The 22,817-nt window shown below is 42.6% G+C and overlaps 2 protein-coding genes across 2 annotated transcripts in view; one reads left to right on the top strand and one right to left on the bottom strand.

Annotated features, from left to right (window-relative positions):
* Positions 1-762: 762 nt before the first annotated feature.
* Positions 763-8,876, top strand: rdh1 (retinol dehydrogenase 1). The gene is made up of 6 exons (XM_048240066.1): positions 763-930; positions 2,949-2,984; positions 3,193-3,520; positions 3,896-4,154; positions 7,795-7,958; positions 8,217-8,876. The coding sequence occupies exons 1-6, from the start codon at positions 928-930 to the stop codon at positions 8,432-8,434; spliced, it is 1,008 nt and encodes a 335-aa protein (XP_048096023.1). The 5' UTR covers positions 763-927; the 3' UTR covers positions 8,435-8,876.
* Positions 8,862-22,817, bottom strand: part of lrp2a (low density lipoprotein receptor-related protein 2a) — a 64,991-nt gene continuing 51,035 nt past the window's right edge. The window contains 21 exon segments of the mRNA XM_048240064.1: positions 8,862-10,371; positions 11,050-11,130; positions 11,440-11,556; positions 11,727-11,834; positions 12,323-12,458; positions 12,571-12,688; positions 13,384-13,451; positions 13,592-13,679; positions 14,625-14,744; positions 15,108-15,287; positions 15,587-15,807; positions 16,268-16,396; positions 16,482-16,647; positions 16,976-17,119; positions 18,074-18,205; positions 18,472-18,603; positions 18,970-19,098; positions 19,423-19,545; positions 20,144-20,281; positions 20,701-20,817; positions 21,446-21,562. Coding sequence (XP_048096021.1) covers positions 10,198-10,371; positions 11,050-11,130; positions 11,440-11,556; positions 11,727-11,834; positions 12,323-12,458; positions 12,571-12,688; positions 13,384-13,451; positions 13,592-13,679; positions 14,625-14,744; positions 15,108-15,287; positions 15,587-15,807; positions 16,268-16,396; positions 16,482-16,647; positions 16,976-17,119; positions 18,074-18,205; positions 18,472-18,603; positions 18,970-19,098; positions 19,423-19,545; positions 20,144-20,281; positions 20,701-20,817; positions 21,446-21,562 — 2,738 coding nt within the window. The 3' untranslated portion in view covers positions 8,862-10,197.

Below are 22,817 nucleotides of genomic sequence, written 5' to 3'. Positions count from 1 at the left end.
ACATATGCAGGTAATCTCAGGCACTTGCCCTGGTAGTGAAATTAAATTACCCATATGTCTCTGGGGTTGAAGGACTGCACAGTACTTATGTGCCTTCACCTTTAAAGCACATGTGCCATTCTTTTATCCAGGGTTCCCACTCTTAGTCAAATGTAAAATTCCATGAATTTTCCCTGACAAAAAACCTGAATTTCCATGACTTACGATATAATGAATGGTACAATATACCGACTAATGATTTCAGAGCAGCCACGTAGCATTCAAGAATCTTTTACTTTTTTTTTAGAGCAGGAGATGAATAAATGTGCATTGAATAAACAATGTTGAGCTACTCAAGCAAGCAGTGAGTGCTAATAACCAGATATACACCAATTCTGAATGGAAATACATTTGTATTAATGTATTTTGGCAAGTACATTTTAAACTGCTACAACAAAATTCCCTGATATTCCATGACTTTGCCCCAAAAATTATAAATTCCCTGACTTTCCATCTTTGGAATAGACTTTCCAAATTTCCATGATATTTCAGAAATTCCATGACCTATGGGAACCCTGTTTATCAAATTGCCAGTTAATTGTTTTCAATTTGTGGAGAACTGTCCTGTGTAACAGCGGAAGTCCATAACTCAGTTGTGCAGAGATTTCTGACGGGGCCACATTGTGCGTGTACAGGGTTCATGAAGATCATTACACAATGGTCACAGACATGTTTACCTGTGTGCCTATATTCAGACCTTTGACACTTCGCCGCTGCAACTCAGCCCCCTCACCAAATCTTTGGCTCAACATAGCACAGAGGACCAGAGAACAAGTCAGAAGTAACTGCGTTCAGTCCACAGTGGCGTTTTAGGTCTATAAGAAGAATATTTGAGAAGGACTTAGGAGAAAAAACATATGAAACGCTGAGCTGCTTGTGCTTGCAATCATGGTGAGTTCAGTGGAATACTAAACATTAATATATTCTAAAATAATTTTATTTTAACTCTACACAGTCAGAATTGTCGATTCTCTGCTTTTTCTGGCTGTACATTATGCATGAAAGTAAGCATTAGGATTTAATTTCCACTATGAAGAGTTAAACAGCACATGTCATCTGGTGGTGGAGTAAAACAATCTGTAGCCTGGGTCAACCCACACGAACCTATTAGCAAATTTGAATTCACTCTGCAGGTTGGTCTGGAAACGAGCCCATTGAAGTCCGTTTCCAAATCACCAAATACCCAGGAACGTGTATTTTCTTTGGAATTGAGTAAACGACTGCATTTAAAACCTTTGTTTCCAAGAAACATATGCTTGCTGCACTTCTAAAATGGTTTGGTAAGACTTTAATGAGCAAACTTTCATTTCACTGCAGGTTACATTGGCGTCGGCAGCTGTAGTCATGTACACACTGTGCCTACATTTTTTTTCACGGCTTTATTTGTGAAATTATTCAATATAACTACAATAAAAATAGCTTGTGTAATGTCTTGATTGAAACATGCTTCACGCGCAAATGATAGCCTGTTTGGGGCAAAGAGAGCGGACTTTTCCTGATTCATAGCATAATGACACATTAGAAGGCTGATGATTGGTGTAAAATTTGTCGTAACATGATAAACAATTCTGGCACTTAAAAACGCAATGTTCCATTCAAAAATCATTCAAGCATAGTGCGTCATGAAAAGAAAACAGCAGCTTAATATTTTTCAGGCATTTAACAGTAAAAGACGCACTGTTCTCAGTAGTGATGCTGACAGCAGTGATATTAGGCACTCTATTTGGAAAATTTTGCCGTTCAAGTTTCAAGATTGATAACTAGCCGGTTAAGATTCAGTTAACACGTAGAGCACAGTAATTTCCTGTGTATTAGCCGCATTGTGTATAAACCGCAGGACAGTGTTTTATGCAAGCTAAAAAAACAAACCCATATTAATACCTTATTACACGGCTCTTCATAATGCTGCAGAATGCTCCATTCACTTGAATGGGCCTTCCCAACGTTCGGTGGTCTGCTATTTCTCGATAACAGACCGTTGCTAAGTATAACAGACCGCTGTCAAGGAAAATGGGTTTTGTGCTTCTAATTCACGTCTTTCATATCACTACGCAAGGACTGGAACTTCATTCAAAAGTGAAAGCAGACGGTTGATCAGCTGTGTTCTAAAGAATGTTTGATTCAAGTTCAGCGTGTGTTGTTGCGAACTATTTGTTTCTCAGCAAAAGCCACGATGAAACGGTAACAAATAGGCTATAGCCTAGGTTGGGACCTATTTCCCGATAATGACCGGCGTTCTATACATTATCCCTTATATATTAACTGCCCCTCTGTATTAACCTCATAGTTGAAGAAATTTTGCAATAGTATAAACCTCGTCTAATAGTTGGGAAATTACGGTATGGATCATTTAAAAGTTTGGGACAACCAAGCAGCAGTGCAAGGTATTTAGGGTGTTGCAAGCAAATCCTTATTGCTAGTACAGTAGGTTACTAGGGTATTAGCTGTTTTTTTCTCCAACACAAATTGCGAAATTCGCGACATAGACTCATTGGTTTATTTCCCTTTTTCGCGGGTTGGGGTATGGCACCCTGGGCCGCACATAGTGTGTACTATGGAATACAACCCTAGCGGCGCCCCTGGCTGGTTACACCTGTGGAAGTCATAAAACGGGACGTTGGAAACAGGCGTCAATGGGCTCCTTTCCAGACGGGCCTGTAGAGCAAATTCAAGGTTTGTCTGGGTTCACCTAGGCTATTAAATCCGCAGTTAATGAATATCTCTATATTTACAAAATGTGTGAAGAACATTTTCACACACTAACAAAATGTGAATCTGGGCCTACATTTGTTCAATTGTATGAGTCCAAAGGTTTATGTATAGGCTACTATTTATTTAAGGGAAAAGGCTGGGGATTTCCGTATCACCATGATCTCTGAACTCACATTTGACCTGACCTATTTCTACAGGTGACCGAAGTAGAACACGCTCTCCCTTATGATCAGGTGAGGATGAGTAATTTTGTTTACTGTACCCTGCCTACCCAGTGAATTTTTGGCCTACGTTAACCAGTAGGCCTAGCCAATGTTTTGAGGATGTTTCAGCAAACGAGTCTAGGCTACAATGTTGAGTAAGTTTAGCCTACAGTAGGCCTAGCCTAGAAGTTTAATGTCCTTTAAAACATTCCTTTACTCGTTGTTTCTGTCATTACAGGTGTTCGCTTACATATTTTCTCACACATTGCTGTTTGTTGCTGCCACCGTCTTTGTTGTTTGGTACATCAGAGATTCTTTGAAGGTTGACGACTTCGATCAAAAGCATGTGTTTGTCACTGGTTGCGATAGCGGGTTCGGAAACCTTGTGGCCAAGCAACTTGATCGACAGGGATTTCACGTAATAGCAGCATGTCTCACGGAAAGAGGTTCGTCTGACTTGAAAACTGCAGCCTCCCACCGGCTGAAGACAGTTCTGCTCAATGTTACCGACAGCGCGAGCATTGAAAGGGCGGTGGAGATGGTGCGGCGCGAAACTGGGGAGCGAGGTAAATCTGACAGCAGGGGGTAGATAGGGTGCTAGTCTGAGGCAAGTACTGGGGAAGATAAAGTGGAGAAAGGGGTTCTTGACATCCTGAAACTGACCCATAAATCTGCATATTTTTCAAACCACTTTCTTTGGATGGGATATGTAGCCTAAAAAAAGCAATTTGACATCGACAATGAGGCCCTCATTTTGAATGGATTTATAACACTTACTGTAGGGCCTGCTGTCTGTTTGTATTGGTCCAGGGATGACCCGTTTAGTTCAAGAACATAAATGCAGGACTTAATTCCTGGAAAACATACTGAAACAGAATCAGAAATGTTATCTATTTAGTATTAGTAAACAAATTATGTAATTCCCATTGCTCTTGTTGTAGGTCTTTATGGGCTGATAAATAATGCTGGGAGGTCCATCCCTATTGGACCCACAGAATGGATGCAGCTAGAGGACTTCCGGAAGGTTCTGGATGTGAACTTAATGGGTGTAATCGAGGTGACCCTCAAATTCCTGCCCCTGCTGAAAAAGGCAAAGGGCAGGGTGGTTAATGTGGCCAGCATCCTAGGCAGGCTGTCTCTGGTTGGTGGAGGGTACTGTCTGTCCAAGTATGGAGTGGAGTCTTTCTCAGATAGCCTCAGGTAAAGTAGGTGCATGTTTCATAATTTCGTTTAACTGATCTGACCTAACCTAACTTCACCATTACGCTTAACTGATATGTTTGCTGAAGAGAGAACAACCCCTCTAGTATTATCAGTCCCTGTCTTGGTTAGTTTGATGGATTTTATTCACTATGATAGAGACACACTGTGGGAACCTGTCAGTTCCATTCTCACTGGCTGTCTGAGATGTCACTCATAGGAGAGTCACTCCCCTTTGTCAGCCAAAGTGACTCCAGACTGTTGCTGTCACATGGTTGTCAATCAGAAAAGCCCCTTTCTGTCAAGGCTGTTGGATATTTTTCAGTGAGAGGTTTGCCTTGTAAGACTACCTCTCTGGGGCATTAAAAAAATGTTTCTTGGGTTCCGGTTTCCGACTGACCCTGTCAATTTATGTGCGACCCAAATTTATTTTATGAGCTTGGGGAAGAAATAATCATTTCTCCCATTGACGTTTGGAAAAATCCGTATCTAAAGAGTTTTACAGCATGTCTTAGGCTATCCAGCTCCGGCATAACTCATAAGCATACAACATATCATTTCGAGTGAAAAAACGAGGAGAAAATCCAAAAAAAGTGTACAAGAAAAAAAAGGTACAAGACTGTGTACATATTTTCATTTCCGAGCAAAGGAACTACTCATCCCATAGACCACCGCGCCTCACTGAATAATTAGGCAAAATATGGGATTTATTTTTGCCATAGACTGTATGTTCTATATATACAGTCTATGATTTTTGCCATTTCCAACCGGCGACAGCACGCGAACCCTTTCCTCCAAACAGTGATTTTTATATAGTGAATGTGCAGTTAATATCAGTTATTTCATGAGTAATCGTGTAAATAATAGTGTTTTGATATTGAATTTTATATTTATCATCGTGTATTTTATATCGTTATTATGTGTGAACGCGTTAACGTTAACGGCAGTGCTTCTCGTAACGCTTACCTGACTCATCCTATGCTGTCATCACTGCTCAGTCGGGCTGATGCATGGACTGGTGCATGGTCTGCTCTTGGACCACCATATTCAGTTTATTAATTTGCCGTGAATTATTACACAAAATGTTCATTAAATGCACAAAGTATTCCTAGGTTAATGATTGATATGAATCATACAGTATGAAGGCTACAGTAAAGACATTCCTATTCAACATATACTTAGTTGTTTAAGCGCTTATGTGTTATGGTTTATATAATGTTGTTTTATTTTAATTGGGCTGTTAATTAATTTGACATTATTGTTTATTATTGATATTCTCCTTAATGTAGTCTTAGCATATCATTGTTTTTATATTATTGATTGAATTGACATTATTGTTTTATTATTGCCTTTCCCCTTTTTTACATTGTTTTTTATTAGGCTATTGCTTGAATTGATATTATTGTGTACTACAACTATTCTCCTTACTATATTTGACCTACATTTTAATCTGTTCCCTGTTAAATTTTAAATATTATTATGTTGTTTTGTATTTATGTGTCGCTTTGGACGCTTTGGACAAAGGCGTCTGCTAAATCCATAACCATAACCATACAGTAGCCTAGCTAATGTTAACTAGCACTGCTAGCAGCATTAACGTTACCAACCTTCCTGCTTAACTCACCACAACTTTGTAGGTCTTGTCCCTCATGCTGGCCCTTACAACACCCACAAACTGACTAAGTTTGTGTGATGTATAAAGCCCAATCCTTGTTGATACAAGTACCAATATTCGTCAAGAAAGTTTTTAATCACATTAAGATTTTCGCCATAGGCAGTAAAAGACTCCGCCATCTTTGTCAATATTTTTCGCTGAGAAAGTTTCAAACTATGACCATAACGGCCTTTCCACCAATCAGAGGCATCACTGTGGGATTGTTCAGGATTGTGGGTAATGAAGTACTTATCCAAGAGACCGCGAATAAAAGGCATTTATCTCAAAACAAGGTTAGTGCCCCATAGGAAGGGAAAGTGAAAACCAGCGCCCCAAGTGGTTGCGTTCCTATCGAAGAGCAGCTCTAATGTTAAGTCCCATAGACCTATTTTTTTTAAAATACTGTGAAGCCAAATCAGCGATCTTATCCACCAAAAATATTTTTCAGTGTCTATACAGTAATAATCTTCTAACTGTGAAAATGTCAGACCATATTTTGCCTTATTTAAAAAAAATCGAAATGGCTCCTTTTGTTTCATAAACGAACTACAAAAAAGCCACGTGACTTTACCCTTCGACCTTACTCACGGTAGCATGGTTTGTTTATTAGCCTGGTTAGCATTGTCACTTAACACTTACTGCCAGCTCTTCATGTGAGTAGAAGCACAACACCAGTTATCCAGACATAAAGGTTATCACCACGCGGTTTACATCACCTTCCGTTATTACAAAAATATGTAAGCCAGTTAAGCAAATTGCTGTATTGATCAGTTAGAGATTAAGCGCCCAAACCTGTGACGTCACATGCAACTGTAGTTTGTTATCACCATGTTATGACAAAAACTCAAAACAATTCAACTGATCCTAAAAATAAGGTATGACCACTTGAAGCAATAGAGGTGACCCCAGTGCCTAACATATGGAAGGCATTAAATTAAGATCCCAATGTGCACCGAGATATATTTTTTTCTAAAAAAATCCCATCCCCTCCGCTAAACTCTAGGAACGCAACCACTAGATGGCGATGAGATTACTTTCCCTCCCTATGAACTCTTGGTGTCTATAGGAGCATATACAATCGCTTAGCACAGCCGTAGCTGGTTTTAAGTCTACCACGTGCAGTTAAGTTTTTATGGCGAAAACGTAAAACTATTAGGCTATTCACTTTACATAGAGGTCATACCCAACATGTTTACTGGCTATATAACTAAATGCAATGTGTAATTGTTTTCTAAAGTAACCTCATCACTGGAAGGAACACTGGACGAAGTCGTAGTACTGAAAGCCATGTTAACCTTGGCATGAAACGGCCACCGTAGGAGTTAAAATGCGCTCGGAATGGGAGGGGCTAGAAAGGAATATTCAGTTGGTTGTCATATAGAATTTCACCGCTAGATGGGAGAAGTTCTTACACAAGGTAGCTTTAATATGAATTACAAAATATATGAATGTATTGAAACATATGACATAATGCCATCTCTTTAGGTGACTGTCTTTTTTGGACAGTTCTACGAAAGGTTATACTGCTTTGTGAATTACCTCAGTCAAAGCATTTTCACAAATAAAGTAGGCCTACTTTGATTTTCTGTATCTAATCCTTACTGTTTACCTTTGATTATCATTTTTTAATAAGCATCAAGACGATCAGTGTGATTTTGGTCTTACTAACCTTAATGGTCCTACATAAAACATTTTTTAAAATCGCAACTATTTTTGCAATTTTCACTTCCTCCCGCAATTTCTCCACAAGAAACAGCTAAAAACACCGCAACTTCCATCCAGGCATTTTAGGTCGCAACAGTCTCAAAAAACCTGGAGGGACTGATTTTCTACCTATCCTTTACTGCCACTGGGGGGAAAAAAAATCCCTACCGACCCATGGCCTCAACTGATAAGCAACAGGAACCAATGCCTGGTCCGATACCTTTTTATGCCTGGTCCGAATGCTTTCCAAACATGGTGATTTATGTTTTCTCTCGAGTGCAGGAGGGAAATGAAACATTTCGGTATCAAGGTTAGCATCATCGAGCCAGGATTTTTCAAGACAGCCGTGACACGTCTGGATTTGATTGATGCCGACTTGCAAAGGCTGTGGGACCGCCTTCCCTCTGACATCAGAGACTCGTACGGACCCCAATACCTGGAGAAGTGTGAGTCATCCATATGCAGTATTATAAGTATCTTATATTTACACAATGAAAGATTAATGTATGTTACAGGCCTAATAAAGGTAATGATCTTATTTTCAGTAGGTATCCTGTTATGCCTATTATCCTAGGTATCCTATTGTGCATTCAACAAGAGACAGTGGACACAATATGCAATTCAAATTCTAATTAAACATACCTGTAATGCCAGTTAATAGTATTAAATGGGGTAAAGTAATGCAAATATCTCTTCTTTTACAGACTTAAAAGCTCAGAGTTTCTCCATGAATATATTGTGCAGCTCTGACATCTCCAAAGTGACTAGTTGCATGCAACACGCCCTGATGGCCAAGCACCCGCGGACTCGCTACGCTGCAGGATGGGATGCCAAGCTCTTCTGGATACCCCTCTCCTACCTCCCTGCGTTTGTAGCGGATTTTATCAACGATATTCTTCTACCTGCTCCCAAGCAGTGTTGAATGTAGTAGGTGGAAGTGATGTGTAGTGTAGTGTAGAATGAAAGGGGTAAATGTAGTAAGTGGAAGTGATGTCATCTTTATTAAAAAATGATGTAAAAAATACCCCTGAAGTCGAAGTGATTTTCACTTTATGATTTTAGTATCAGCATTTGCAATCAGCATTGAGGAATGATAATTTGACAAATTAATATTTAGACCTCTTTTTTTACAATGTTCCAAAACAGTATTCCAAAAATATTTTAAATACAGTATGTGCAAGAAACAAGAACTAATTGTTATACCATAAGTGTAAGTGTGGGGAAATTAATTATTGTTTGTTGAATGCATTGTGCTAATGTCAGAAGAATCCTTGTTATCAGAAAGGCGTTGTGCTTCTGTATGTCAACCTAGTCATGTATATAACCTTTGTGTCAAATAATAATGCAACTTTTACAAAACAAAACATTTATTTGATTCTTTCTCAGCAGCATCAATTTGTTTTCCAATTCCTGATTACAAACCAAACATTTAGGTGCATCAAGAACAATCTATAAATTGGGATGCTTGTCTTCTCATCATTAATATACAAAAATCACAGGGAAAAATGCACAGGCCACAGGCTCTCTGTATCCATAATAGATGTGGTATTTAAAGTGTCTCAACATCCACAAAAAGGAGACTAATTGTACAATACTACATGGGCAACAACGGGGCCATAATAGAAATGCCTAACATGTTTTTAAGAGGCCATTTATTGCATGATTATTATCAGAGAGGCCACTGCATCAAAATATATTCACCCTTTGTGAAACACTTTAATCTCAGGTCAGCTGAGACAGTTAGGGTAAGGGGTTATTTCTTTTTATGATTTATGTTTCAGTCCAGTAAAAATAGACACATACACTTTTGCTTCCTGAGCAAAAGGATATCAACTTTACAGACTACCATCTCTGAATGATGTCAAGACAGAACATAACTAATTATTATCCTTGAAAAGAGACAAGCTCGTAAATAGAATCCAGTTAAGGCATTCTGTGCTTGGATGCTGGACTCTGACTTTCACTTAGAAACTTAGAAAAGAGACAAGTGTGCAAACATGGCTTGGGTACAATGTGATTCAGTAGTCTTAACATTGCTAAAATTTCCATTAAGGACATGATCCCAAGCAGAGGACCAGTCGCTGTTCAATTTCTATTTTCCAGTTCATAAATGAGGTATATAAATATGCAAAACCAACTGCATTTGTCTCCAGTTTTAGTTTAGTGGCAAAGTATAGACTGAAGAATGTTTAGACCTTTGTTACACATAATATACTTTTGTTCTCAATGCACTTAACTCATCCAAAAGATATGCATCTTCTTGAATTACTATGAATATGAATCATCTATTTTCCAGATATTATCAACAAAAATCTTTTTTTCTTTCAAATTTACAAATATACAACATATTTATAACATCACTCAGCAGCATCAGTGCAAAGATATACATATAGTACATCACAATAATAATAATAAAAAAAAATCATAAAACAAGAATTGGCATAAGAAATATCAGAAGGCATCGTCATGAAAGACCTCTCTTTTCTCTCCACTTCTAAAGTAGTTTCTTCTCTTTTTCTTTTATTGTCTTTCTTAAAATAATCTTTAAAATTAATTTCTTTTTGTACTCAGGCTGTGTATAAAAATAGATTCTGTGCAAAGCAGAGTGTGTCTTTGATTCCCATGTGTAAGAGAGGGTGGGGGTTGGGCATGGGGGGTTGAGGTGAAGTGGGGGGTGGGGTGGGGTTATACGTCGCTGTCTTCTTTGACGAGGTTGGCTGTGTCCTGGAAGGTGTCCTCAGTTGGGGAGAAGGCGCTGGGCCGCTCCTTCTTCACGGGTTTGCTGGGGGGGACGAAGGGCGGTGGCTGATTGGAGGACGAGTCCCCACCACTCTTCCCCGCCCCCTGCTCTTCCTGCATCTGACAAATAACAAATACAAACTTAACAATCTGCTGCATGGTAAACGCCATACCAACAACAAAGTGTTTTTATTCGAAAGGTGCAATATAAAGAGTATCAAAAAAAAAAGTGCTTGCAAACCTAAAGCATTTTGTAAGCATAATATTTCTGCAAATTTAGTACAGAAAGTTGACTATTTCATTGTATTTTTACGTATTTTTATGTTAAATTCAAATTAAAGAGATTTTGGTGGAAAGTTGTCGATATTTGAGCTCATTAGCCCATCAAATCACACCACTCCCTTCAATGCTTCTGAAGCAATGCGTTGATTGTCTGTATTTATTTATTGTTCGGTCCGACTACAATGTATATTCCCATTTATAGCACCACCAGGACTGTCTCAGTGCACACGCTGAAGAAACAGCTGGACAACAGAGGAGCAATTTGCTGAATTTGAAAAATAAATACTCAATTATAATCCCTACCTTTCATGAATGAAAAATATTAATATTATTTAATAGATAATATTTTGCATAAGTCCTACGAATCAATATGTGAGTTTAGGAACATGTTTTGAAAAAGATTTTTAAGAATACATTGCACATTTAATGTCCATATGAGACGGACACTAGATAGCAAGCTATTGTAAATCCTTTACATATGGCGTATAGTGGTGTGACCTATTCCACTCCTCTTACCTCTGAGTAGCTAGGATTTTCAAAGGTTGTGCCTGGTTTCAGTTTTCTTTTGAAGAAGCTCCACTTGGACTCCTGAAAAACCTTTAAAAAAAGCAATACACTGTAGATTACACCAACATTTACTCTCTAGGAAAGCCTACTGGAACAACAGGCCTAAGTAAGCCTTCTTCATCTGTAGTCTTCCTCTAAGTACAATTCAAACCAAACTTGACCCTTTGACAGCAGACATGTTGCTTAACAAAAGTCACATGGCTAAATTGAGTCCACAAAGACAACAAACCAGTTTCATTAACACTATTTGATTTGATTTGATCGTAGGATCTGAAAGAGTCCACCAAAAAGCTAGAGTTAGGAAGTCTGAACTGAAGTTGAACGTGCCGCCCCTCTCACCTGTGTTGTGGCGGTGCTGACCGGAGTGCTCTTCACCTCTACGGCCCGTTGTTTGCTGTGGTACACCGGGTTATCAAAGTTATTTTCTATCTGCTCACCACTCACATTCACCGTCACCTGGAGGAAAATCATGGGCCTTGTGCATTATGCACTGCGGTGCTGAAGACATCATTGACAACTATTTCCACAACCCAATATTTCATGCATTAACAGTTTAGATAGATATATACATATGATGCAATATTATATAAAACATAAACACTCATATGGAATTTCATCCTCAGTACCTGTGTAGCATGGATGACTGCGGGGTCACCAGATGGGCCAATAGAAGTCGAATACAGAGGATTCTCAAACGTTATTGGCTGCTGTCCTGCGTTGGTGAAGTTCTCATCCTGATGGAAACATTTGCACAGGTCAGACTGCACCAGGAAGTAAACAGCATGCTTATCTTGCTTAAGCTGCAGTAAAATTATACATTAATCTTCACACTGCCTCATTCATTATGTCCATTTGGTTTAACAGTTTCTCACAATGTGTAGTAAACCCTCAACGTGGACAGTCAGGATCAAGCTCCTCCACATTATACGTAAGTGCATCATAAGCAGCTTTGCATGGAATCCTGAAAAGCCTTTAGTTGAACATTCACACCACTCATTGCCACTCATCATAGATCAGGGGCCTGGCTAAGGGGAGATATCGAGCCCTCTTTATTCTTTATTAGTGCTGTCAATGATGCGCTGGTGCCAGTCCTCCTCAAACAGCCAAAAGGTCAGGAAGGGATTTCATGGGGCTAAGAGCATGGCTCAGCAGAGCTCTGAGGAGTGTAGTTAAACAGACGGCATTGACACGCCTCAAGTGCACATACGGAGCGTGTGTTTACCAGCTGCATGGCGCGGTCGATGAACGACACTCCCAGTGGAGGGGGCTCCAGGTCCATGGTGACATTGTCTCCCGAGCGGAACGAGACGCCGTTGCCCGTGTCGCTGGACTTCACCAGACTGTGGAGACTGCTCAGGCTACAGACACAGCAGGAGAGAGGAGGAGGGACAGAGAGAGGAAGGGGTTAACACGTGAGGCCCCCTGAAAACTGAGGATGTGGACGTACAGACAGGTAAAGAGGTGGGCTACCTGGGCAGCTTTGGCATTGAGGGGATGAAGGAGCCTGTGCGCTTGTAGTTGAGGAAGACTCCCACCGCCAGCGCTCCTGTCACCAGAATTATGATCACGGCCAGAAGCACCGCTACAGCTGGGGCGAAAGGAACACGTCATCATCATCATTATCATCATCATCATCGGTCACTACTCAAGCATCTAACTTCCCTCTGGAGAACGCTCACAAGACCAACTGGGGCAGTACCCATGGCGGGCAAGACGGAAAGGCCTACAGTTTAACTAAGATGCTACAACACAGTTACCACATAAAACACATTAATTACTTTACCAAAAAAATAGCCTGACATACAGGTGAGAACTGAGTGCAAAAAGTTCTCATTTTCAGCAAAGGAGAAGAGCTTAGTGATGACCTTGCAGTTTGTTAATTATAATCTATCATAACTCTCTCATAATAATTCCATCAATGATAACATGTCTGATAGTGAGGGTGTTTAGTTTTAGCCGAAATGTTCATAAATGTCATGATTCACCACTGCGCCTATGAGTGTGAGTGAAGCTTTAACAGACGGAGGAGGTTTCTTATTCAGCCAAGGAGTTCTAAAATCCCATGAGACCACTGACAGTCTGAAACACACCACAGGCCTGAGGTCGACCTCTGTAAAAATGTCTGGCCCATTTCCAAGGCTTCGATAACAGAGCAGCCTTGAACAGTAATGAGGTGTTTTAGTTTTGGGCTGCATGTGGACACCAGTGGTGGGAGTATGATAAAGCTGAAAGTCTGTTGAGAGCCATATGATGCTGGAGGACTTGTTGGGACTTGTGGGATACCTGTTCCTGCAGGAGCACCTCTGGACATCCCCATCTCACAGTAACTGCCCCGATAGCCATATGGACACCTGGACAAACATGAGGTGGACATGTTGTTATTGAAAACATGGCCTCAATCACCAATAAGGACACACCATGATGGTGAAAAGACATGCATGTGCAGAAATGTAACCAGACACAAAATGCAAACACATGCATCTGAACTCACTTGCACTTCGGTTGGTCTCCATCATTGTAGCAGGTACCTCCGTTCATGCATCTGCATGCAAGGGGCATTGCTACTGCCTCTTCAATGGCTGCAAGGTAGCGACAGCCATGCACCAAACGTTACCACAACATTACACAACACGGTCACAGCATTTCATCACCACATTACAACCTCCCTTCCAAAAAAGTTGTGACACTGTGTAAAATGTAAAAAGTAAACCCATATTTAGATGCAAAAGGACATGGACAACATATCAAATGTTGACACTGACAAATTTGACTTTGAAAAATATTCACTCCATGAATAACATGGAGTCTGCGTCCTCTGTCCTTAAGAGGAGAGGGACCATCCAACTAGTTATCAGTCAAAACCCAGCATCTAGATAGATAGATAGATAGATAGATAGATAGATAGATAGATAGATACTTTATTGATGCCCAAGGGGAAATTCAAGGTCTCAGTAGCATACAGACATCACACAACAGACATCACAAGTAGTCTGTAGTAATCTGTAGTCTGTAGTAATCTGTAGTGGTATGGGGCAGCAGTGATGCATATGGCACGGGTAGCTCACAAATCTCATCCCGTATTGGGCAAGAATAGGACAACATTTCATTCTTAAAACTTCAGTAACTGGTCTCCTCAGTTCCCAAATGTTTACGACGAAATGTAAACACTGTCCCCTGGTCAATCTTTTAGGAGGCGTGTTGCTGGCATCAAATTTAAACATATATTTTCCAAAAACAATCTATATTATGTCTTTGCACTATTATTAATCCAATAAAGGGCTTACATGATTTGCAAATCATAGCATTCTGTTTATTATTTACATATTACACAGCATCCCAACTTTTTTGGAAACAGTGTTGTAGGCCAACATTGTCACAACATCAAACAACAAAGTGTCATCAAGCACAACATCTTGGCATGCTGACGGATAGCATGGGCAGGAAGGCAGACAGACAGGACTGGTGACAGCAGACACACACTAGGCTGTGGAGGTGAGAGTTACTGTATGTCTGCTCGCTCTTACCTGCATCACACTCGTTGGACTGGAAACCCAGAGGGCTGGAACCCTGGGGGCAGGCGCAGGTGTAGCCTCCAGGACGCAGCAGGCACAGGTGACTGCACACGCCCTCGCAGGGGTTGGGCACTGGGACACACACACACACACCAGGAGGATCAAGCTCAGCACAGGTTAGCACAGGGACTTAAAACATGAGTGTAGAATGCTCACTGGCAGCTGAAGAATTCTGAAGCTGGGCTGGGCTGGGCTGTCTTTGTCTGTGAAGGTGTGTGTGCACGCAACTTTTGACTTTTGCCCGATTTTCAAAAATGAGGTACTGTGGGAATCCTTGGATAAAGCCGAGGTCAATCTTTGAATTCTTGATATAACCCATACCAGAGCTGCCAACCCTCACACATTTGATTGGTGTAAGAGCGTGTGGAGCAATACTTGTTGTGACTTGTTTGTGGTCACAGTAAAGGGAGAAGAGAAAGGAGGCCTTGGACTCACCAGAGTGGTTGTGTCTGTGCTCCTGGTAGATGCGCACTTGAGTGAGCCATGGGTTCACTGTCAGCACCCTCACTTTGTCTCCCTTCCCAAACTTGTCCACCTTCCACACCTCTCCACGCTCCTTAGTGGTCCAGTACACATGGCCCTCAAAAACATCAACACTGTAGGGATTGCCTATATCTACAGGGTGCAAAACAGACAGGCATTATAGACATCTAAAGAATGTTTATGACGACATTCAATATAATGGCAGCATAAATCATCCACACATTGAATGTGGGTAAGCTGAAATTCAAGTCTGACAACAGGCAAGATTTGTTAGTCAAGCTGACTGATTGTGTCCATGTAGTCGGCCGATAATCTTCCACATTAAACATTAGACACTTGGGACATCAATTTACAAACAATTTCAGCATGTTTTTATTTGTCATTTCTGGCGTTGACATTGGGTAGTAGACTGTATAGACTGCAGCACTGACCTCCAGACAGGATGATTTTCCTCTCTGTGCCGTCTGCGGTCATAGACTCGATGATGTTCTCCTTGGAGTCGCACCAGTAGATGCGTCCCCCGTTCACGTAGTCCAGAGCCAGTCCCGTAGGCCAGCCCAGGTCCTCGTCCAGTAGGATGCGCCTCTGCTGCCCGTCCATCCAGGCCGACTCAATCTTAGGCCTCCGGCCCCAGTCTGTCCAGTACATCATTCTGCAAAGATTGTTTGGTAACACTTTACTTGACAGTATCGACATAAGAGTGACATGACACTATCATGAACACATGACACTGTCATGACACATGAACCCGAACCCTAACCTCTAACCCTAAACCTAACCCTAATCCTAACCCTAACTTGTTATGATAAAAAAAAATGTCACTTAATAACAGAAGCGTTATGTCATAAACGTTTATGACTTGTTTATGACACGTTCATGACAGTGTCATGTCACTCTTATGTCGATACTGTCAAGTAAAGTGTAACCGATTGTTTTTTTTTTAATATCTTATTCCGCGCTACCTCATAAGGATGGACAAAGGCAAATCAACACACCATCAAAAATGACAAACCTTTTAAGGTTGCAAAGTAGGTGTGATATGTATACAGTGTATTAACACATAAAGTATCGTTCTATATTAAATGTGCTCTGCAGAGCAACAGATTGTTTACCCAGTGGATGGATTAACAACAATGGCTGCTGGTTGGTCCAAATCAGAGGCGATCAGCCACTTCCTGTAACGCCCATCTAGCTTGGACACCTCGATCCGATTGGCACCAGCATCCGTCCAATAAATATGTCTAGAAAGCAAATCATGAACGTTTTCACCACCGAATGACTTGAACAAATAAATTAACAGATGAAAACATTCGCTGAATGACGTACCGTCCAATCCAATCAACAGCGATGCCATCGGGCTTGGCAATGTATCTGAGGTTCAGGTTCACCTCCTTCACTGGGTTATTGCCTTGGTCATCAAACGTGGTCATGTATGCGCGCTTGATGGCCCCAAACTGAGAGCCGCGTCCCAGCACGGTCCAGTACACGATACCTGAAATCACAAACAAAGGTTGGAGTTAGCATGGGACATCTGTGCAACTTTACATTTACATTCATTCATTTAACAGGCGCTTTTATCCAAAGCGACTTACAAAAATGAGAAATAACATTCAAGCTACAATGCAAAAGAAAACCTTAGGTAGCAATTAGAACTACAGCAATCAACACTAATTCTAAGATGTTAAGACTGTCCATGATGAGAAAGTACTAGAGTGAAATGACTCCTATCTAAAAGTAAATACCATACTGTACAGACAACCAATGTGTTTCCTTGCTAAATGACATGTTTCATAAAGAAGCTGCTAGCTAGTATCTCTTACTGAGTCCAAGGCCCTCAGGGTCCCACAGGTAGTCCAGGGCCTGGATGTGCTCAGCGTTGTCCACATAATCGGAGTACTGCTCCGTGGAGAGGTTGAAGCGTCGGATGCGTACATTATCAGGCAGCAGCAGGACTGGAGGGTTCCCTGGGACGGACAACCAGACAGACAAGCACGCGTTACAGGAAATGAATAATGAACACAAACATGCTGCCGGAAAATGAAACAGTGACAAAAAAAATCCAAGTACTGTTTAGTAACATGCAGGTCACATACATAGACCTTTCAAACGCTTATGAGATAGAGTAAGGTGTTTGGATCTGAGGCTGTAAAGAGGAGAAGAGGACAGTGGGCTAGAGAAGGAGGAGTTGCAGTGGGCCTGTGGGTGGTGCAGAGGAGGTGAGGGGGTGTTGTAGTTGAAGCTGTAGTGGGCCTGTGGGTGGTGCAGAGGAGGAGGGGGTGTTGTAGCTGTAGCTGTAGTGGGCCTGTGGGTGGTGCAGAGGAGGAGGGGGTGTTGTAGTTGTAGCTGTAGTGGGCCTGTGGGTTGTGCAGAGGAGGAGGGGCCTGTAGGTAGTGCAGTGGGCCTGTGGGTGGTGCAGAGGAGGAGGGGGGTGTTGTAGTTGTAGCTGTAGTGGCCCTGTGGGTGGTGCAGAGGAGGAGGGGGGTGTTGTAGTTGTAGCTGTAGCTGTAGTGGGCCTGTGGGTGGTGCAGAGGAGGAGGGGGGTGTTGTAGTTGTAGCTGTAGTGGCCCTGTGGGTGGTGCAGAGGAGGAGGGGGTGTAGTTGTAGCTGTAGCTGTAGCTGTAGGTGTGCAGAGGAGGAGGGGGTGGTAGTTGTAGCCCTGTGGGTGGTGCAGAGGAGGAGGGGGTGTTGTAGCTGTAGCCTGTGGGTGGTGCAGAGGAGGAGGGGGTGGGCCTGTGGGTGGTGCAGAGGAGGAGGGGGGTGTTGTAGTTGTAGCTGTAGCTGTAGTGGGCCTGTGGGTGGTGCAGAGGAGGAGGGGTTGTAGTTGTAGCTGTAGTGGGCCTGTGGGTGGTGCAGAGGAGGAGGGGGGTGTTGTAGTTGTAGCTGTAGCTGTAGTGGGCATGTGGGTGCTCTCTCCTCACCTTCAGCGGCACACTCCACTCCATGCTGATCCCCGACCGAGCGGAAGCCTGGAGCGCAGAAACACTCATAGCTGCCCTTAGAGTTCCGACACTCCTGAGGACACGTTCCATAGACCTCACACTCATTTACATCTACACACACACACACACACACACACACACACACACACACACACACACACAAAACACAAACACACAAACACAAACATATATACAAATGTAAATGAATAAATGTAATGTAAAATACAAATAAATCTAAATAGACATGGATGCAATACTGTGAGATAATATTTATCTGGGCTAATACATTCCATTCAATCCATTTGAGTAATGTTGGTGTGCTAAATGATTTGACATTTTTTCTCAGTGAGCTGAGGTGCCTTTGAGGTGTTCCAAACCTTCACAGGTGTTCTTGTCCGTCTGAGTGGGCTTGTAGCCGGGGCGACAGGAGCACAGAAATCCTCCTCCAGGCAGGTCAGTGCAGTTATGCTCACACAGGTTCTCACTGCAGGAGCGGCCACTGCCAACGTCTGGTCAGGGAGTGAAACAAACACACACACACACAAATATGAAAAAATACTCATTTAGATTCCCTACAGATCAATGCACATTGGCAAAATTAAAAACAGAGTAAAATAAACTGAATAAAATGAACATAAATCAATATACATTCATAAAACAATACGAATAAAAAAGTTAAAAAAAACATAATTTGACGTATATTTTTCAATTTGTGAAATAGACATATACTTCAAAATCTCCATTAAAGCATAGGCACCGATAACTGAGGGTACAAGAACATCCTGTGATATTCCATTGTAACTGACTGTGGAGGGGAGGTGTGACTCTGCTCTCTGATTGGGTGTAAAAGTGCACATCAGGCAGGAGACACTCACTGCAGCCCAGCTCATCGGTGTGGTCCCCGCAGTCGTCATAGTCGTCACAGGCATACTGCAGGGGGATGCACTGGCCGTTACCACACTTGAACTCGTCCGGGGAGCAGGGTCCCTGGGTGGGGGCCACACCTGCAGGGAAGCACAGGCACAGAGGGGGGCGGAGGTTAGGGCACAGCAGCACGCTGGGGTTGGACAAATGTACCACAGCCTGAGGGTGTATGCTTAGTGGTTGTGTATAAAATTAAGATGCAAATGTGGAAGGTTCGGTATAGTGTTAAGACATAACTAGGCACCAGTAATGTTAATAAGAGTTAAGGGAAACTTGATACAAATCAGTGCTGGAATTGTTTACTGCTACATTATGTATACAATGAGGATATACTGTATCATGCGATATTTATTGGATAACTCTCTCTCTCTCTCTCTCAGAGTCTAGTGGTCAGGGGGACTCACAGTTCTCTGGTCTCTCATCTGTGCCATCTCCACAGTCGTTGACGGAGTTGCAGAGCTCATGGCTGTAGATGCAGCGGTTGTTGTCACAACGGAAACGGAACGGAGGCTCACACTCAATGTCCACTGTAAAGAAAATAAGGGTGCATGACTGAAACATGTAATAGACAACACAGGAGTGTGTGTGTGTGTGTGTGTGTGTGTGTGTGTGTGTGTGTGTGTGTGTGTGTGTGTGTGTGTGTGTGTGTGTGTGTGTAAAAAGGACAAATATTTACATACATGCAGTATTTGATATGACAAGTCTGTATCCATTGGGAGTGAACCGTATATATTGTTGGGAGCAGGGGTGTAGTGGTAAAATAAGAGGTGGGTAAACTATGAATTCTGTGATCACGATAAGGTGGACTGCGCTATGCAGTATCGGATTTTTAAAAAGGCATTCAGAACATGTTTGATGATGGTGGAGGTTACTGTCCAATATTTATAACAATACCAGTGGTATTAAATGCTTCCTAGAGTGTTGATGAGTGTCGCAATTGGTGAATAAACTCTTTTGAGAGGTGGATCAACTTGAATAAGAGGTGGATAAACTCTATTTCTGAAATTTCAGAGGTAGATAAACTGCGTTTACTTGCGTTTAGCCTCCACTGGTTGGGAGTCTCTGTGTAGCTGCTTATGTGTGTGTGTGAGTGTGTGTTTGTGTGAGTGATATCTGTGTTCTTACGGCAGAGGTGGAGCTCCTCATCTGATCCATCTCCACAGTCATTGTCCCCGTCACATTTCCAGTGTGGCTGCACACACACGTGGTTCTTGCACTCAAACAGGAAGGGAGGGCAATAGGTGCCGTTAGGATAGCGGGTGGCTGCAGGAGACAAGAGATGGTGGCAGATAGATAGATAGATAGATACTTTATAAGTTATTGATCCTCAAGGGGAAATTCAAGTAGAGCAGACAGCAGTGAGTTAACAACCAGTAAGTGTGTTAGATCCTAATGCCTGCAAAGCCAAAGTAATGGTCTAGAGTTCTAACACACGGACACACTGCATTTATTCAAGGCTGTGAGTACCATCTTAACAAGTCAATGCAGAGACAACAGGTGGCACTAAGCAATAATGTCATTCTTCCAACACTCCTGTAGAGGGTGCTGTTGTAGCAAAAATGGCCACTTGTGTCTGAACTACAAAGTCCCAGTGGTTTGCTGCTCTGAGCTGGCTGCCAGTGGCTGAGAGCGTCTGGCTGAGGAGCCCAGTGTGAGAGGAGAGGAGGGAAGGGGCCACTCACGGCAGGAGGTCTCGTCAGTGAAATCCAGGCAGTCGGCGTTCCCGTCACACTTGAAGCGCTCGGCGATGCAGTGCCCGCTGCCACACTGGAAGTAGCCTTGGTGGCAGGCCCGGAGATCTGCAACACGACCACACCACAACATACAGTCAGAAAGCCACCGGCTCCCACCAATACTGCTGTCACTAAACAGTCAGTTAAGTGCAAAGATCACTACTATCATACATCAAGCTTAATCATACCAGTGCAACCACCCAGGATACTAAGTATAACTAATATCATGGAGATGCCGATGCATACAAGCACATCAATGTTAAGTATTGGTGTCATTCAATATGCAGTGGAGGATCCGTGCAGAGATACTGGTGACATGGTGCTATTGTTACATTTCTTTTGTGTTCTTGTGTGTTGAAAGGTCAAGCGTCAGCAGAGTTAATTGGATTATTTTGCAATTACTCTACGGTCCTTTTCACTTTTCTTTAAAGATGTTTCTGCTCTCGCTGCACACTGATAATAAACTCAACCAGTTAAATTGAGAAAAGAAGACGCTTCCCAAATAATGGCTCAACTTGAAAGGGAGAAAGCGTCCGTAACTCGCTAACTGGAACAACCCCTGAAGGAGTTAATCCATGCGGCGGCTGTTTAATGTGATTTCTGACGCTGGCAGCGTGGGTGTTAGCTTGGGCCCCGGACTGGCCTCCACCGCCGCGCCACAATCGGAGCCAAGACAAAGAGGCCCTCTGCTCACCACAGTCCCTTTCATCCGAGTTATCCTCGCAGTCGTTGTCATGGTCACACACCCAGCGCTCCGGAATGCAGTGCAGATTGTCGCAGCGATACTCGCTCTCCGTGCACTCGCGCGGACCTGGGGGGAGGAGAAGGGAGGAGAGAGGGGAGGGGAGGTGCAAACAAAAGTGTGAATCCCATCAGTCTGTCTGCACTCTAGAAAGCCACAAACACACGGCGCGCTCAGACTGGGCTCCGCTGAAGGCTGAAGGAGTGAAAAGACTGAACCTACACAAGGTTTGTTTTCTTCTCAGCAAGGCTAAACTCAAATGCACTGCAATGCTGCTACATTACACAGCAATTACTTAATTCTGACATGACCGACAAACAGCTTCCCTATACCAATGAAAAATTCAACTAGATGTATTTCTAGATAAAAACATGTATTAAAACATTTCCCTGCAAAACATGCAAACAAGTTTTGCAGGTAAAATTACTGCAATATGCATCTATGAAGACAACTCTAATTTTCTTTATGAACAGAAGTTCAGAGAACTGTGGTTTTCCTGTTTTCAGTCAACATATTTTTTTCAGCCAAAGGGGGTCTAGTCCACACAACACATGAACTGAAAAACCCATGATTGTATGTAGCTCATTTAAACTCTCACACATACACACAGGCACATTAGTTGTAAGGCCCTGTGTTGGTCCCTGCTGGTTAATGGTGTGATGAGTTCATGGTCTCCCTGAGTTCTTCCCACACATCCAGTGCTGGTGCACACCGACACCCACACCCACACCCACCCACACACACGGCTCCCGTGCTCCTCGAGGCTGTCGTGGTTAGGTGCTGAGTTCATGGCATTCATTAGAGCAGCTATCTACACGCATTACTAGCGCTGTTACAGTGGGAGGGTCCGTCTGCTGAAAACATCAGCACATCACTCACCGCACGATTTACTGCGATTGTGTGTATATGTGTGTCTTTGTATGTGTGTGTTTGTGTATGTGTGTGTGTGTGTGTGTGTGTGTGTGTGTGTGTGTTTTGTGTATGTGTGTGTGTGTGTGTGTGTGTGAGTGTTTATCCTCACTGGACCAAAGTTGTGTGTGTGTGTCCCTGTGTTGTTTAGATTGTGCTGGGCCACTAGGCGGCAGCCTCATTCACCTCCGTCAACTGTCCCAGTCTGAGGTCAGGCTGCCTCTCCCACCCTCCTGCCCCACACAGGGCTGACGACAGACATGTTCACACCACCACCACTCACTGGAGGACATTTCTCTATCTGACAAAAGCGCAACTGCTCCATTGTTCTCTATCAGCAGCCAAGCTTTGGCAAGCCAAGCCATGAACCCACAAAAGATATAGAGGGGAACCAAGTGTGTGTATGTGTGTGTGT

Source organism: Alosa alosa, chromosome 3 (assembly GCF_017589495.1).
Source record: "Alosa alosa isolate M-15738 ecotype Scorff River chromosome 3, AALO_Geno_1.1, whole genome shotgun sequence".
In the NCBI taxonomy this organism is placed as follows: Eukaryota; Metazoa; Chordata; class Actinopteri; order Clupeiformes; family Clupeidae; genus Alosa; species Alosa alosa.
The sequence above is the reverse complement of the archived record's forward strand: the minus strand, read 5'-3'. Positions and strand labels throughout refer to the sequence as shown.